The sequence below is a fragment of the Glandiceps talaboti genome, chromosome 8, assembly GCF_964340395.1.
Source record: "Glandiceps talaboti chromosome 8, keGlaTala1.1, whole genome shotgun sequence".
Taxonomy (NCBI): Eukaryota; Metazoa; Hemichordata; class Enteropneusta; family Spengelidae; genus Glandiceps; species Glandiceps talaboti.
The window spans coordinates 13,540,384-13,555,407 of record NC_135556.1 but is presented as its reverse complement, the minus strand read 5'-3'; the positions used below and the strand labels follow the sequence as shown (position 1 = coordinate 13,555,407).

Sequence of the window (15,024 nt, the reverse complement as noted above, 5' to 3'; positions counted from 1 at the left end):
GTGGTTCTTTGGGATTAAAAATAACACAAATAGAACAGGCTTCGAGGTACGTGTACCACCAAATTCAAATGAGATCGTGGACCCCATAACGTGCCTAAAAGAGTACATAAGGAGGACTCAAACCTTCCGTCCTACAGATACGAAACCAGTGTTCATCACTTTGAAGACGCCTTACAGGGCAACTTCCGACTCTACCATTGCTTCTACACTAAATGAAGCAATTCACTTAGCAGGGTTAGACGTTACTCATTACACAGCGAAATCCTTCATATCAACGGGAGCCACAGCTGCAGTAAAGTCAGGCTGCAACCCAGACACCGCCATGTAGATTAGCCCAAAGCCCTAAACATTTCGTTTTACATGCAAAAAGATAAATGGTAACAATTTACTTCTATTTCCGTGTACACCATATCTTTGCCTCATCTGTGGTCACTTTTTAAGACAAATTCCAGAGAGAAATGGGTCTTCTTAGACTGTAACAGTACAGTCTCTAAAGGGTGTTCGTCCTCTTAAATTACAATTGTCGTCACTTATTTCTTTTACACCTCATCAAACTCTCACGAAGGTATTGTGACCATCGAGTATCTTGGAGGGGGGGGGCAAGTGATTGTTAGAAATTTAAAGTAAAATCAAATAAAATTCCGACCTACCTACCCTATTTTCTAAAATCATGTTATCGGAAACAGTTTTGTTTTTGTATTTTGCCTAATATGCTAATTATGATGATTAACATAGTGAAAACAATTACACAACGCGATCAACTTATAAGCGTTATATCGGCAACTTTACAACATGTAACCATGGCTCCCATCTTTGTCTCTATCAAAGCATACAGTCTCCTAGCGACCAAGAGTTTCGAACTTATGATACATTTTTGGCACAGTGACCATGACTAAGTCACCCTGAAAAGTGTTTGTATAACTGATCTTTTATGCGAGGTGACATTGGTGAACCTTGTCCTAAATAAGGGGAGAAAGTCTGACATTCCGTGTTGACACTTTTGACAGAATAATGAAATTACTTCAGTGTGATAAGAAACTTTGCAACTGATTCTCCGACACTTTCGACAGAGCTTGTCATGTATTAGGGTTTCATGGCATCATACCAGAGTAACCCAGTACGTTGTTTGGGTCTGTCTGTTCTAACCTTGAACATTTCCTGTAGTTGTTTTCGGGTTTTTTATCGGACAGTTGTATTTCAAACTAAATTTAGCTTTTCAAAATATATAACTTGCAAAACGTAGTCATCCGACGAAATGTTCATGCGTTGACACCAAACACAACACATGTTCAGTCTTCACTTTTTGACAAGTCATTTATCAATTAATAATATAATCTTGTTAGAATAAGGTCAGAGGTATAACATGTCAACACCTGAAAACTACAAATATTTCGTCCATTCATTATTCAATGATTATACTGAATCGTATACAGACGCTAGTTTATTCTGCAGCATCGTATGAGGCTACCCTTTCTCCGAACGAAGCAACATGGGTGCAAACGCAAAGGATATTTGCAGATTTTTATATCAGAAACGTGATATTTTGATTATTACACTGACCCCACTTCTTCTGTGTCCTATACTTATATTCAACTTGGACTCTCAGGTAAGTGTTTTAAAGTAAATTTCAGTTTTAACTTGAGACTTTCTCTACAAGGCTTATAACTAAAGTCTATAGGTATAATGCTTGTTGATACACACACCCCTTAAGTGTGTATCCGTCTCATACGTTATATTTACTTTCAGAAATGCAAATTTTGAATTAATAAGGTTTAATGTTAATGAAATACGTTAAAGTAATTACATGAAATAAACTTGTAGTTGATATTTGATCTGATAAGGGTAACCTTGACGAAGAGCATATACATTATTCACATTGGTTTACATATACCCGTGACAAAGAAGAGAGACAGATGCTTTAAATATATGACATGAACGGTAGTAGGTGGTGATGTAAGGGGATATGGGAGGGGGAAAACTGGAAGGAGTGGAGTTGGGGGAAGTGTTTAGGTGGTAGACAACTGCAGTTGGCATATGCCCTCCTAGGGATACAAACCATGCATGGTCTCGTAAAAGTATACTACATGACATCATGATTTATTGAATATGCAGATTACTAGATATCTGCGACTAATCAAATCAATAAAACCTAAAATACAATGATACGAGATGTGTTGAAAGTTGATAAAAAGAAGAAATTAACCAGCATCGCTTTCAGTGCATTATTTTTAATCTGTGATGACTACATGATAACAATTCAATTGATCATTCGAATGTGATCAGGGTCGAAGCCGTAAGGTCGAACGTTCAGTCATAGCCTCTTGGTAGTGTTCTCACTGCGCGCACGCAGTACGGTACTGTCGTCAGCTTTCGACCTTGGCTCGTCGCCACAGATGCGAGGTTTTCTTTACTGTGGGATTTATTGGTTGCAAAATTGCTATTTCATTCGCTGATTGTAATTCGTGTAAATTGGTACCATGACTTCGGAATCGTAAGAAATATAAGCAAATCCGGGCTATTGAATCTGTTTGCTAACAGTTGTGAAACATGGCACAACACATTGTAGAATAACTCTGACTGTATGCTGTCGTATACATGTGTACCTCTGAATTGATATATTCCCATAGCGTACTATACTGTATAGACTTGTAAACTTTTTTAAGCATACATAAATGGCGGGAATGATTGTAGTGTGCAGATGAGGCGTGTCGAAAAACACGTTGATTGGTGTTTCTCGCCCGTACAACATCATACACCAGCTACAATTCCCCATGTCCGACCCCCCCACCCAATATTATTATTTTCAAAAAATCATAGAAATAAATAAATATCTGACTATTTCTATCAGGTGAAAATCTGTGTTGGGTGACCAACATTCTCTAAAAAATCAAAAAGAAAGGGAGTCATTCATACAGTGTACATGTTTACACACTTGTACCGAACCTTGTCATCAAACTGTATGATTATATATAAATCGTACTTGGTGACAATGATAAGCATCTGAACCGTACATGTTTACCACACTTGTACCGAACCTTGTCGTCGAACTGATAAGGTATGATTATATATCAACCGTACTCGGTGACAGTCATCAGCACTAAAGTCAGAGTAAAACCGATGAAATGCTAGTAAAAGACGACAAAAATCACTTTTAAGTTTTCAGTGTAGATATTTAGCTCGTACATGACTAATAACATTCTTTCAGACATTATATTGGTCATCTAGCGTTGACAGGTTGGAAAGAAAGCGCACCAGACACTTGAAATACATATGTTTACACACTGTCGGATATTTCTTCAGAACTAATGACGCATGACCACCAATCACATTTGATAAATTAACAACATCAGAGTACCACCTAAATTATTCAAAATGAAAGTAGAAATTAAAAGAAGAAATTAGATCTAAAACGGCCAAAGATGTTGCTCTAGAATGCAAGCGCTGGTGATCTAGAACAGTACATCCCGCGGGGTGAGCCGTCCAAATGGGAATTCCTTCTTTATATAAAAAACAAAATAATTCTCAAATGATGGGTGCGCTCTCCCGGCTGAAGCTTCCCTAAAAGTGTGGTCTATGAAGACTTGTACCTACGCCATACTTAAAACATTTCTCGAGTAAAAGCTAAAACCACTTTCAATACGCCATACAACTCACGTTCGTCTAGCGTCTGGCATGGCTTTGAAAAAGATAGGTGGTCGTGTCCCGAGTACCGACCTGTACTGTGTCGCCCCAACACTGGGGAACTCGAGGGTCATGTTCTAGAAGGAGGAAATTGAGGGAGGGCCACTTAAAAAATTAACTAGAGGAGGGTCACAGACTGTGCTTATACGAGAATACAGTGCTGTTTTTTCAATAGAGAAGCTTCAGTAATTACAAGGGGTAAGGCGGGGAAAAAACAACGGTGTTCTCGTATAAGCACAGTCTGTGACCCTCCTCTGGTTAATTTTTTAAATGGCCCTCCCTCAATTTCCTCCTTCTAGAGCATGACCCTCGAACTCCCAAGTGTTAAATATTTCAAAAAAATTATGGGTTATTATGCTGTCAGAAATGAAAAGGGATTCGACTCGAATCTTAAGTCTCAATGGTAAGGACTTTATCTCACAGCTGTCATAACAATTATAAATTCAAATATTGTCAAGATACGAATTATTTATCAAATACTCTTGTTGGTAACACTATATGCATTGCTTTTCTGTTTGATGTCAATCCAATTGTAGAGGCGCATAATTGTACGCTTTTTGTCTTGATCAAAGCCAGCAAGATGTGCATACGTTTTACTGATAACCGTTACTTATTGGGTGACACTGGCCGTACCATTACCAGTGACTGGCATAATGCTGTTATTTTGGCTACCAATCCTTGAACTTCTACCAATGGCTGATGTTGCCGTATTCTATATGATCGACTTCCTGGTGCTTTTTCTCGGGATTCTGATTATTGTATCAGCAGTTGAGAAGTATGAACTTCATCGTCGAATTGCTTTACGAGTATTGTTATTGGCAGGATCAGAGCCAAAGTGGTGAGTATCGCAATGGGCACACTATTATTTACGGTCATAATCACGTGGTAAAATATTATTGTAGATATGCTGATTTGTGCATATATGAGAAGCTGATTTATTCCAATGTTTATCTGTCCATGTGTGCATATGTGTGCGTTTGTGTGTACCGATTTCACAAAAAACAGTGTCTATCTCAATGAAGTGTGGTAAAAAGATTCTATGTACGTATGGCTAGAACTGATTTGATTTTGGGCCAAATCTGTGCTTATTATTAGAATTGTTAGCATTTATAACATCGTGTTCATACAGGCTTCAGTTAGTGGCTTAGATCCTATCACGTGGTGTGGACTAGTGACCCATAGCGACCTCAATTTGCATACAGACAGAAATTTTCGAATGTGATGCGTTATTAAACACTTATTGCCTTGGCTTATTCTGCAGCATTTTCACTTGTGTTTGATTCAAAGTATATTATAAGCTTCAATTTTTCTAAGAATTGTCCTCGGTATATCAATCAACGGATATGTACGATTTTAGACCCCTTTTCTCTGACCTTTTTTTCTCGGAGATAAGATTTAGTAATTTTAGTGAGATATTTGTCAAGCCAGACAATAACATATGATGTATGTATGTAGTAATGTTACGTAGAACTTCGTTGAGATCGTGGCCGATCGTTTCAACCTCATCGGGCCACCATAATTAGACGTGATCGTGCCAACAATGTACAGGTATACTGGCGTGGCTTCCATTGCATTTTATAGCATTGGTAGTACAATTATGTGAGGCAAGGGCATTTCAAGCTATGACAATCCAATATATAAATTGCATTGATATGTATTGTGAAGACGATTTGTCTACATTGTAACTAAATAGTATATGCCAAAACATGACGAGTATACTTATTTTCACCTCAGAGTCTATTTTACTGGAACAGAGCATAAAATGTTTCCATTATGAGTTGAGCCATACTGATTTAAACAAACAAATATAGGTAATTGTTTTTTTTTCATTTATCTAAATTAGGTTATTGCTAGCCTTAATGAGTGTTGTTGGTTTCTTGTCAATGTGGATCCTCAATGTACCTCTATTGATAATGATGTTACCCATAGTAAAAGCTCTTGTGGAACAGTTGGAAAAAAGAACAAGTCTGCAGATAGGCAGATGTGAGGTAATGTTAGTCCCCGGAATGACAGATTCAAGGTAAAGTGTGTTAAGGAGAACGGCGAAACAATGGCAACTTTTGTTTTTAATATGTAGATGGCTTTTATTTTCCAGTAGTTAAAAGCCCTTAATTTTAGCACATTCTACTGGTAGCTAGACATACAGCATTTATCTTGATTTACGTTCGAAAGTAAGCGAGAGATAACCGTTTCTACATGCTTCAAAGAATCAAAGAATCAATCACAGTACAATCGGTAACGTTCAGCACTGCCTCGACATATTGATGTGAAATTTCACAACAAATCGCCTTACTGTAAAATTATGAACATACTAGTCAAATAACTAATTAATACGTACGCAGGAATACTTGTGAATTGTTTTGTTTTATTATGTTTAGTAAAATATATCTTACAGGATGGTGCTGAGAACGGCAAATCTAAAGGAAAAGACAAGGGCGATAATGTATCTGACAATGCTGATGTCTCAATCGAGATGGAAGTACTAGAAAATGGTATACGTAATATCGAGTGAGTTATTCATATTCAATGATAGGCATTTGAAATATCGTGTACTATATAGTCCGAAAGCACCTGTCGACAATCGATCGTGTTGTGTGGACGTATTCATGTTGGGCAAGTCGCTTATTTGATATACCAATAGCTTTGAAATTCGGGATTTATTGTAATTAACAAGACTTAGCTAGTAAATATGTCGATGATATTGTGTGTACACGTCGATTTAATTTACCATTAACAATGATCACATGACCAATAAATAACCAACTTTGTATGTCCAGTTCAGTATTTTCAATACAAATTGGGTTCTTTAATATTCAGGGGCATTGGCGGACGAGCTTTGCAGGAAACAGAGATGGATGTTAAGTACAAAAGCACCGTGGCTCTCGTCACACCAGAAACTTCAAAGGAAATTTCATCCTTGCAAACAAGTTTTTATCTTGGATTAACATATTCATCCACAATAGGGGGCGCCGCATCACTGTTTGGTACGTTAACACAAGTAATCATGGTCAGCTTCCTAGAAAGGTCAGTAAAATTAAGTGTATATGCTCCAAAAGCAGTATTACTGTCATAAGTCAGTCGTTTTCATTTCCGGTTGACCTTTCCCATATCGCACTGCGTCAGCAGCAGCCATATTTGATTCTTTGAATTTATTTTGAAAAATTAGTCTAGTTATTCGCAGATATCTCTTTCATTGAATCGAACTTTGCAAGTTGTGCCTGTCAGATTAGTCGACTGGGTTGTAAATAATCGCAATATCATTTTCAATACGCCGCATTGCCGATGGAACTTGTACACAAGCGGCAATGAATGTATATGTTATTTAACTAGCATAGATGAGCTCAATGAGTAGAAGTATACAACCAAAATTATAATTTATGACACATTAGAATTCAAATATGACTGCTATTTATGACAGTGAATGAAATCTCCTATCAATATTTTGGAAATCGCTGCAATGGTGGCTGAATTATAAATTGAGAATGTGTTTTATATGAAGTAGTCGCACTGCATTAGTTAGCTGTACATGTTACAGTACCATATATTATGCTAACGGACCAAAACTGATTAAACATGATGTGATTTCCAATTAGTATTGCCTAGATTTATGCTATCTTAATAATTTCCCAGTGGAAAAACACAAAATATTAGGTTACTGCAGCAGGTTTAACAAACAAGTCATGCACAGATAAGTCTGGTAGAAATTTGCATTTCACAAAACTCTCAAAATATATGTATTGGGTATCTTTTCAATTCCTTCCATTGTTTCCTTCATCGTTTGACAGTGACTATGGACCAGAAGGTAAAATTTCTTTTGGAGGTTGGATGTTATTTTCATTACCAGTACAAATAGTTTGTTTGTTAATCTGCTGGGCATGGCTGACGTTCTTCTACCTATCTAAGGGGTGAGTAGTCATATTGCAGCACAACATAATGCAGAGTGTACTGATAACCTTGTAAACAATACCCATATATCAGACCACACAGTACATAATCATTTTAACCCAATGCATGTTTGAATTGCTAAATCTTACACAACTTTCTCTCAAGAGAATTCAAAAAACCTTAAATCATTCAATTTGTCTCCAACTTTGATAAATACACCCAGTGGCACTTCAAACACACATAAACATATTTGATGTAAATAATGCCAATAATAGAAATATGATAAGCAAATACTATATAATAACTTCTCGCTAGCCGGAATATTTATATATTATTCCCCATTGTTTCCCTAAAAGGGCATTGTTGCAACTAATCGTAAAACAAGTTATGACGAAACTCTTACGTTACGCGAGCATTTTTCGGCTGAATGAAGAAACATATTCGGAATAATATAATTATACCACGTCAAACATAAAATATGACCAGATGTAAACAGAATGTCTTCCGTAAGGGCAAAGTTTTGAGATTGTCGTTCCTACAGACAATTGTTGGAATACAACAGAACATAATAATAATAATAATAATAATAATAATAATAATAATAATAACTTTATTGCCACATATAAACTTAAAAAGTTTACAATGGAAGTCGGTGTGGTTTCGTGGTCAAAACACAAAAGATACAAAAACTAGGATATATTACAATGACAGACACAAATAAAAAGGCTGTGACTAAAAAATGTTCTGATCTAAGTACCTGCTAAAAATGTATATCATGCTCTGTTTAGTGTGCGTATGGCCGTGGGGTAGAAACCTTTACTGAAACGATTTGTACGTGATTTAATTGCTCTATACCGTGACCCAGAAGGCAGTAATTCAAACATATTGTGTGCAGGGTGAAATTCATCTTTGATTATTGATTTTGATTTCCTCATTGTGCGATCGATAAAGAGTGATTCAAGGGAAGGAAGGTCTGCTCCAATAATTGAAGACGCGGTTTTAACAACACTGTTTAGCTGATCATGGTCTCTACGAGTAATATTGCAATACCAGACAGTGAACGAGAATGTGAGAATACTTTCGACTACTGCACGGTAAAATTTGACCATAATCGTTTTGCTGACACCGAAACTCTTTAGGCGACGGAGAAAGAAAAGACGCTGACGGGCTTTCTTTACGACGTTATCTACATGCATTCCCCACTTAAGAATATGTAATAAGTTATTTTTTCTCATTAATTGCTATTTGCTCATTGCTGTTAGTGATCTCCTGGCCAACCACAACATGTACTGTGACATTTGTTGAGAATGTAAAAAAAAATAAGCGTACCACTTTAGACAACATCTGACGAGAAACTATTTTTTCCTTTTTAGTGGCCTACAAAAATATGCCAATAATTTATTAAAACTAAAAACTACATCAATACTATTTTCAGGACCAGTGCAATTTGGTATCGCAAATGCATGTATCAAATTATATTGAATTTGAAGTGTGCATTCTTGCGATATAGTCTAATTATCGAAAACCATTAATTATGTAAATTTCTCGTTAATATTCTTGGGATGTTTACCGAAACCTAATCAGTTCTTGTCACTACCCTACAGAACACATGCAATAAATTTCGTTTGAATTGAGCCAGTCGTGTATTAGAAAATGGTGATAAAGTCAAAACCTAATCAAATCTTGCCATTACCCTACGGAATACGTCTTCAAAATCTCGTTTGAATTGAGCAAGCTGTTATGGAGAAAACAATGACACAGACAGACAGACACACAGACACACAGACTTCCACCCATAAATATATCTCTTCCTTACGGAAGAAAAAATGGGAAGAAATATCGGCGATTTGGAACGCTTTGAATCAGATGTTGATCACTGCAGAACCAATGCCGTAGACGCTAGTTGTCGTGATGTAGAACGAGTGGGGTATGAAAAAAAAATAATGTTTGTGATCGCAGGCGCTCAACATGTGAGTGGTATATAAGCAATAATGGATTTACAACTACATTGTTATGCAATTAAAAAGATATCTTTTGTCATTACAATTTCTTATTTATTACTAATCATTGAAGAAGTTGTTCATTTGGATCAAATTCATTTACGTACAATAAGATCATATTGATGAAAGGGGGTTTAATTTTGTTCTGTTTATTCTGTAGCACATGTCGTAGATCAACTTCTTTCACATTTACACCAGAACATGAGAGAAACAAAGAAGATGAGGAAGAAACCATAGCCGACGGCCTTCGTCGGGAATATGACGGCTTAGGTCCAATAAAGCACGTATATGTGGATTGTTCCATAGTTATCTGTCGTTTTGTATCTATTTTTAATACAAATGATTGCAAAAAAAAAATAAGAACAAAATCCGGCTAAGAGATATCTAACATGTTTCAACAGCAAACTAAAATGCTCACATCATCAAAGTAGAAAAACCGCAATGACAAGGTACCCATATCAGTTATGTAATGAATACACCATATTTACTGTTTGAGTCTTCCACACCGGATTGTCTTAAATAAGAAACTACAGACTGGAATCTTCAGAGGAATGAGGAACGTTCATAATAAGTGTTCACTAACTGCGTTTACAGTGATTGCAATTCCCTTCAACAGATATTACAATGTTGGTTTTCTTTAAAGGGTGTTAATTACATAGTACACAAGTTGTGTTAATATTTGATATAATTGCACATATGCATATAATTGTCTTAGTTGCTTATGAAAACATACTTGCCACTAGGTAATTGATCATTTGTGTGTGTGTGTGTGTGTGTGTTTGTGTGTACGTATGTATACATAGGTACACTTATGGATGTATGGATGGATGCATGGGTGGATGGATGCATGCATGCATGCATGAATGAATGCATGGATGGATGGATGGATGGATGGATGGATGGATGGATGGATAGATGCATATGTGTATGTGACTTATACACATAAAACAATTATCTTTACCGTCGTATTCTAGATGGGCTGAAGTAGTGATCCTCGTCGTCTTTGGATGCCTTATATTGGTATGGTTTTTTGAGAACCCTAGCTTTATGAACGGATGGGCGTCTTTCTTCAAACCAGGGTCAGTATTCTATTAGCAATCTATATATATAAATGTAAGTTATCATTAAAATGGGCCTCTCGATATGATAATATAGACAACGCTTTGCTCTTGATAAAGAAAAGCAAAAATCATGATTAGGAAATCACAGTGATCGTACAACCATACACATCAGTGGAAAAAAATGTACTCTAGCTAACGAGAATGACTGACACTCACCCTGAGCATGTTTATTGTATAACAGGTACGTGACAAGCGCTACGATCACTATGGGTATCATTTCTGTTTGTTTTGCTCTACCAAGTACAAGACCATCGTGTAACGTAAATGGCAAGTACATACAGTATTTACTAAACGAAGACAAGTTATGAAAATATGCAAGATAAAGATGTTTTTATGTATTAGTGTACATTGGAGTGGCATAAATCAGTCATTAATTTTCGTGCTAGAACTAGATAAAGTCATCCTGAATTATATAACTTTTAATATCCAAGTTGACACTGGCTGGTTAATTTTCGAGTGTGTTAATCCACCTAAACAACAAAAAACCCTTTGAAGAAACATTATTGTATTACTTAGGTTCTAATGTATAGCGATCATGTCAATTTCCTGTGTGTGCAAACCAGTGGTTGGATATATTATTTATTTATTTATTTATTTATTTATTTATTTTTGTTTGTATTTTTCCAAATGTAACTTTGTTTAGTTATGTGTGTATTATTTTAATTTATTCATATATGTATTCTTATGATGCGGATAACACTATGTTTTTAGAGCTTGGATGCCTATGTGTGATTTACTTGTATGAAATATGTATCTTTTCCCAACAGGCATTACAACCACAGGTTCATACGAGCCACTGCTGGATTGGAAGTATGTACAGAAAAATATAGACTGGGGTATTTTGCTCTTCGCTGGTGGCCTTTTTTCGATTGCTCAAGCTTTGAAGGTGGGTTATATAATCCACGTTGACAATTTAAGTCAACTTTTGAAATGTTCTATCATGGTAGAAGATTCATGAAGGAGTTATAGGTTATAGTTATAGCTAAAGGTATTACACTTACAGTTCTTATCCCTATGAAAAGAGTCAAAGCTATTAATGAACTATCAAGATCAGTGAGCCTGATCACAAGGTTTCATGTTGAGATAGACATCATAAAGATGTCTCAAACAAAATCCATGTCAGCAGCCAGTGAAGGTTTGTAGAATCTGTTAAAGTAGTGTGCAAGCTGTTACTGTTTATATCATTAACTAAATACAGATATAGAGTCCACACAGTGTAAGTGATGTTGTGTGTTCTCTATTTGTATTATGTCTATCTCAACATGAAACCTTGTGATCAGGCTCATTGATCTTAATATTTCATTTAATAGCTTTGACTTGGTTTCAGGAAAGGGACTGTATTGTTATAAACATACATGCATACATACGCCAGGACGCACGCACGCACGCACGCACACACACACACACACACACACATACATACATACATACATACATACATACATACATACATTAGGGTACATGCCATATCCCATTCGCGAAGACCCTTTGTTATCCTGCCAACAGTCATTGCAATCTCTATGTATAGTTAGGCAAACATCTTGTAATCGACATTTCACAATATCACACATCTCATGTTTTTACTGACACACTATATCTTGTATTCTAGGTGTCGAAACTGGACGGAATTGTCGGACAACAATTCGAAATAATACAAACTTGGTCACCTATGGTTGTACTTTTCAGCGCTACTTTGATAAGTATAGTTACCACAGAGATTTTAGGAGCTTCTATAATGATTACCTTACTAATGCCGATCCTGGAATTAACGGTATGAGTAAAATAAACCCTTAACATATACACCATCACCAACGAGAGAGAGAGAGAGAGAGAGAGAGAGAGAGAGAGAGAGAGAGAGAGAGAGAGAGAGAGAGAGAGAGAGAGAGAGAGAGAGAGAGAGAGAGAGAGAGAGAGAGTGTGTGTGTGTGTGTGTGTGTCAGTCAATGGGAGGGAGGGTGAGTGAGTGAGTGAGTGAGTGAGTGAGTGAGTGAGTGAGTGAGTGAGTGGGACGGACGTAGAGACAAGGAAGGAGGGAACTCGACAGAAAGCAAATTTAGTCAAACAGAATTAAACAGTTAGAGAGTAAGGGAGCCGTCACTATTTATGACCTGGAGGTCGGAGGAATAGAGGGGGTCACTCAAAACTGGGGATTAAAAGGGGGGATTACTCAAAAACTGGGGAGTGAAAGTGGGTGGGACTACTGGAAATTTTTGCTAACACTGAAGTATAAAATACGCCTATATATACACGATTATACAAGTTATTTATTAACACAGTGTTTTTACTGTTAGAATTTTTCGGTGCATATTGCATATACATAGCCCCAATGAAAATGCATAAACATTTGACATATAAATAATATAGTTTCTGAAGCCAGTACAGTGACCCATAACAATCTGTAACACAAATTGATCAAACCGTTACTAATACATTGAGTTCTGTTGCATGAAACAATTAAATCATTAATTGATCAAGTAGTAAGGGAATAACCTGGTTAAAGAAATAAACAGCTGAAGCCACACAGGAGGGCAAAGTCTGACCAAAAAGGATCAACTCATCTAGAATATCACGGTGTAGATTAGTTATATGAAAGCATTATATAAGCATATAAGCATACCAGATACTGGAATTATATAGTAACTTGGTGCGCTGAAAATCTCTGACTGGTTTCATTGCACAGATATCTATAACTGGTAAATACTGATTATAAATATTCAATACATGTTGAAAACAAAGAATATGGTAATGTATAGCTAACTTTTCATTTCACAGATACTAGTACATGGCGTTATGCTACATGAAATGAATATATAAGTGTACTATAATTTTTCCTAATTTGAAATGGTGTGGCACACAACTATACACTTTGAGAATATTTCTCAATACTAGTATTCTGAATTACAATTTGAATTGTGACCTGAGAAGAGGGTATTGTTATCACCTTGACATTTTTAGCTTTAGTCACACTGTGTCCTCTTCCTTTTGAAATAAGCTACATCCATTAGGTAATTCAATTTCAAAATAAAAAAAAGTTTCGTATGTATGTATGTATGTATGTATGTAACACAACCTCAATTTGTGTAATGTTTGTAGAACGCCATTAACAGTAACTGTTATGACTGTAAAATGGTGGGGGTTACGAAAACATTTTGTGTCAAGGAGGGGGTTACGAAAAAAATTCAAGCCATGCAGGGGGGTTACTAAAATGTTTTGGATTTTCAAAGCAATTCCTCAGACCGACACCCCCCCCCCCGGTCATAAATAATGACGGCTCCCTAAGGCGTGATCACAGCTATGTCGATAGATTGTCAGACTGTGTTAGAGAAAAATATACAATGTACTGTACTGTACTGTACTGTACAGACTCACTATTACCGAACGTGTAGCGGGTTCTTTAGTTTGAGTATGGAGGTGTCAAAATGATACGTTCTTTTATCACGTACAATTTGAACAAAGACGAAGGTTCCAATGGATCATTCAAAGGACTGACATATAATTCTTATTTTGTGTTATGATTGATGTATTTATAGGCTGCTAATCAGGGTGTTCACCCATACTACTACATCCTAGGAACTACGTTGGGTCTGAACTTCTCGTTCTGTTTACCAGCTGGTAACATGGGAAGTGCCATAATTGTCACTGGTGGATATATCAAGATAACACAATTGGTAAGTTCAAATCTTGGGACTTAACGTGGTGTGGTGAAGGTAAATTGTTAGTTCGGAAACAATATCACCAAATGCGATTTCAAATACGAGTATCACAGACACTTTGTTACAGATTTGAGCCAAGTTGAAGTGTTTTGCGTTCTTTTCATAGGTCATCGAGGAACAATGTAATCTCACACGAAACCCTTCTATCCATACTTGTCAATGCATACCGTTTGGTAATAGAATGTGTTGTCACATTGAAGTTTTGATTCTAGTTTTACTTTGTACAAAACGGAGATGAATAGTAATTTGGTTATTTGTTTGTTATACATATGTGATATATGGAATGTTTGAACATTGAGTATGATACATGGATAAGTATCATTGTATACCTGCCAGGTATGTTACTTCATTACTTTACAGACATACATTATAAGATATTATGAAACACCCTTCGTCAATTGTGAATTCTAAAAGTTAACAATGTATCATCTATTTTAACCGATCTCTTTTTCTTCCTTGTAGCTCAAAAGTGGTATTTTTCTGAATATTGCATGTCTTGTTGTGGTCAATATCGCTATGAATACCTATGCAGGCTGGGTTTTACAATTGGACACCATACCAGAATGGGCACTGCGGATGAATGAAACGACTACGAATATAACACCTACAATACCCCTAGAGTGA

At 36.3% G+C, this 15,024-nt stretch overlaps 2 protein-coding genes across 2 annotated transcripts; both read left to right on the top strand.

Moving 5' to 3' along the window:
• Positions 1-1,489: 1,489 nt before the first annotated feature.
• LOC144439219 (Na(+)/citrate cotransporter-like) lies at positions 1,490-4,829 on the top strand. The gene is made up of 3 exons (XM_078128492.1): positions 1,490-1,606; positions 4,254-4,519; positions 4,811-4,829. Exons 1-3 carry the CDS (start codon positions 1,490-1,492, stop codon positions 4,827-4,829), a joined length of 402 nt encoding a protein of 133 aa, XP_077984618.1.
• Positions 4,830-5,540: 711 nt separating this feature from the next.
• On the top strand, positions 5,541-15,024 carry LOC144439218 (Na(+)/dicarboxylate cotransporter 3-like). Its single transcript, XM_078128491.1, has 11 exons — positions 5,541-5,669; positions 6,077-6,189; positions 6,499-6,705; positions 7,467-7,586; positions 9,727-9,846; positions 10,541-10,645; positions 10,869-10,954; positions 11,455-11,573; positions 12,297-12,458; positions 14,218-14,355; positions 14,863-15,024. The coding sequence occupies exons 1-11, from the start codon at positions 5,541-5,543 to the stop codon at positions 15,022-15,024; spliced, it is 1,461 nt and encodes a 486-aa protein (XP_077984617.1).

Bases quoted from the DNA above. Each gene is read 5' to 3' on its own strand.
- LOC144439219 (XM_078128492.1), top strand. From the start codon at position 1,490: ATGGGTGCAAACGCAAAGGATATTTGCAGATTTTTATATCAGAAACGT. The intron at 1,607-4,253 runs GTAAGTGTTTTA...TCTTGATCAAAG, and splicing joins TATTCAACTTGGACTCTCAG to CCAGCAAGATGTGCATACGT.
- LOC144439218 (XM_078128491.1), top strand. From the start codon at position 5,541: ATGAGTGTTGTTGGTTTCTTGTCAATGTGGATCCTCAATGTACCTCTA. The intron at 5,670-6,076 runs GTAATGTTAGTC...TATATCTTACAG, and splicing joins TGCAGATAGGCAGATGTGAG to GATGGTGCTGAGAACGGCAA. The intron at 14,356-14,862 runs GTAAGTTCAAAT...TCTTCCTTGTAG, and splicing joins ATATCAAGATAACACAATTG to CTCAAAAGTGGTATTTTTCT.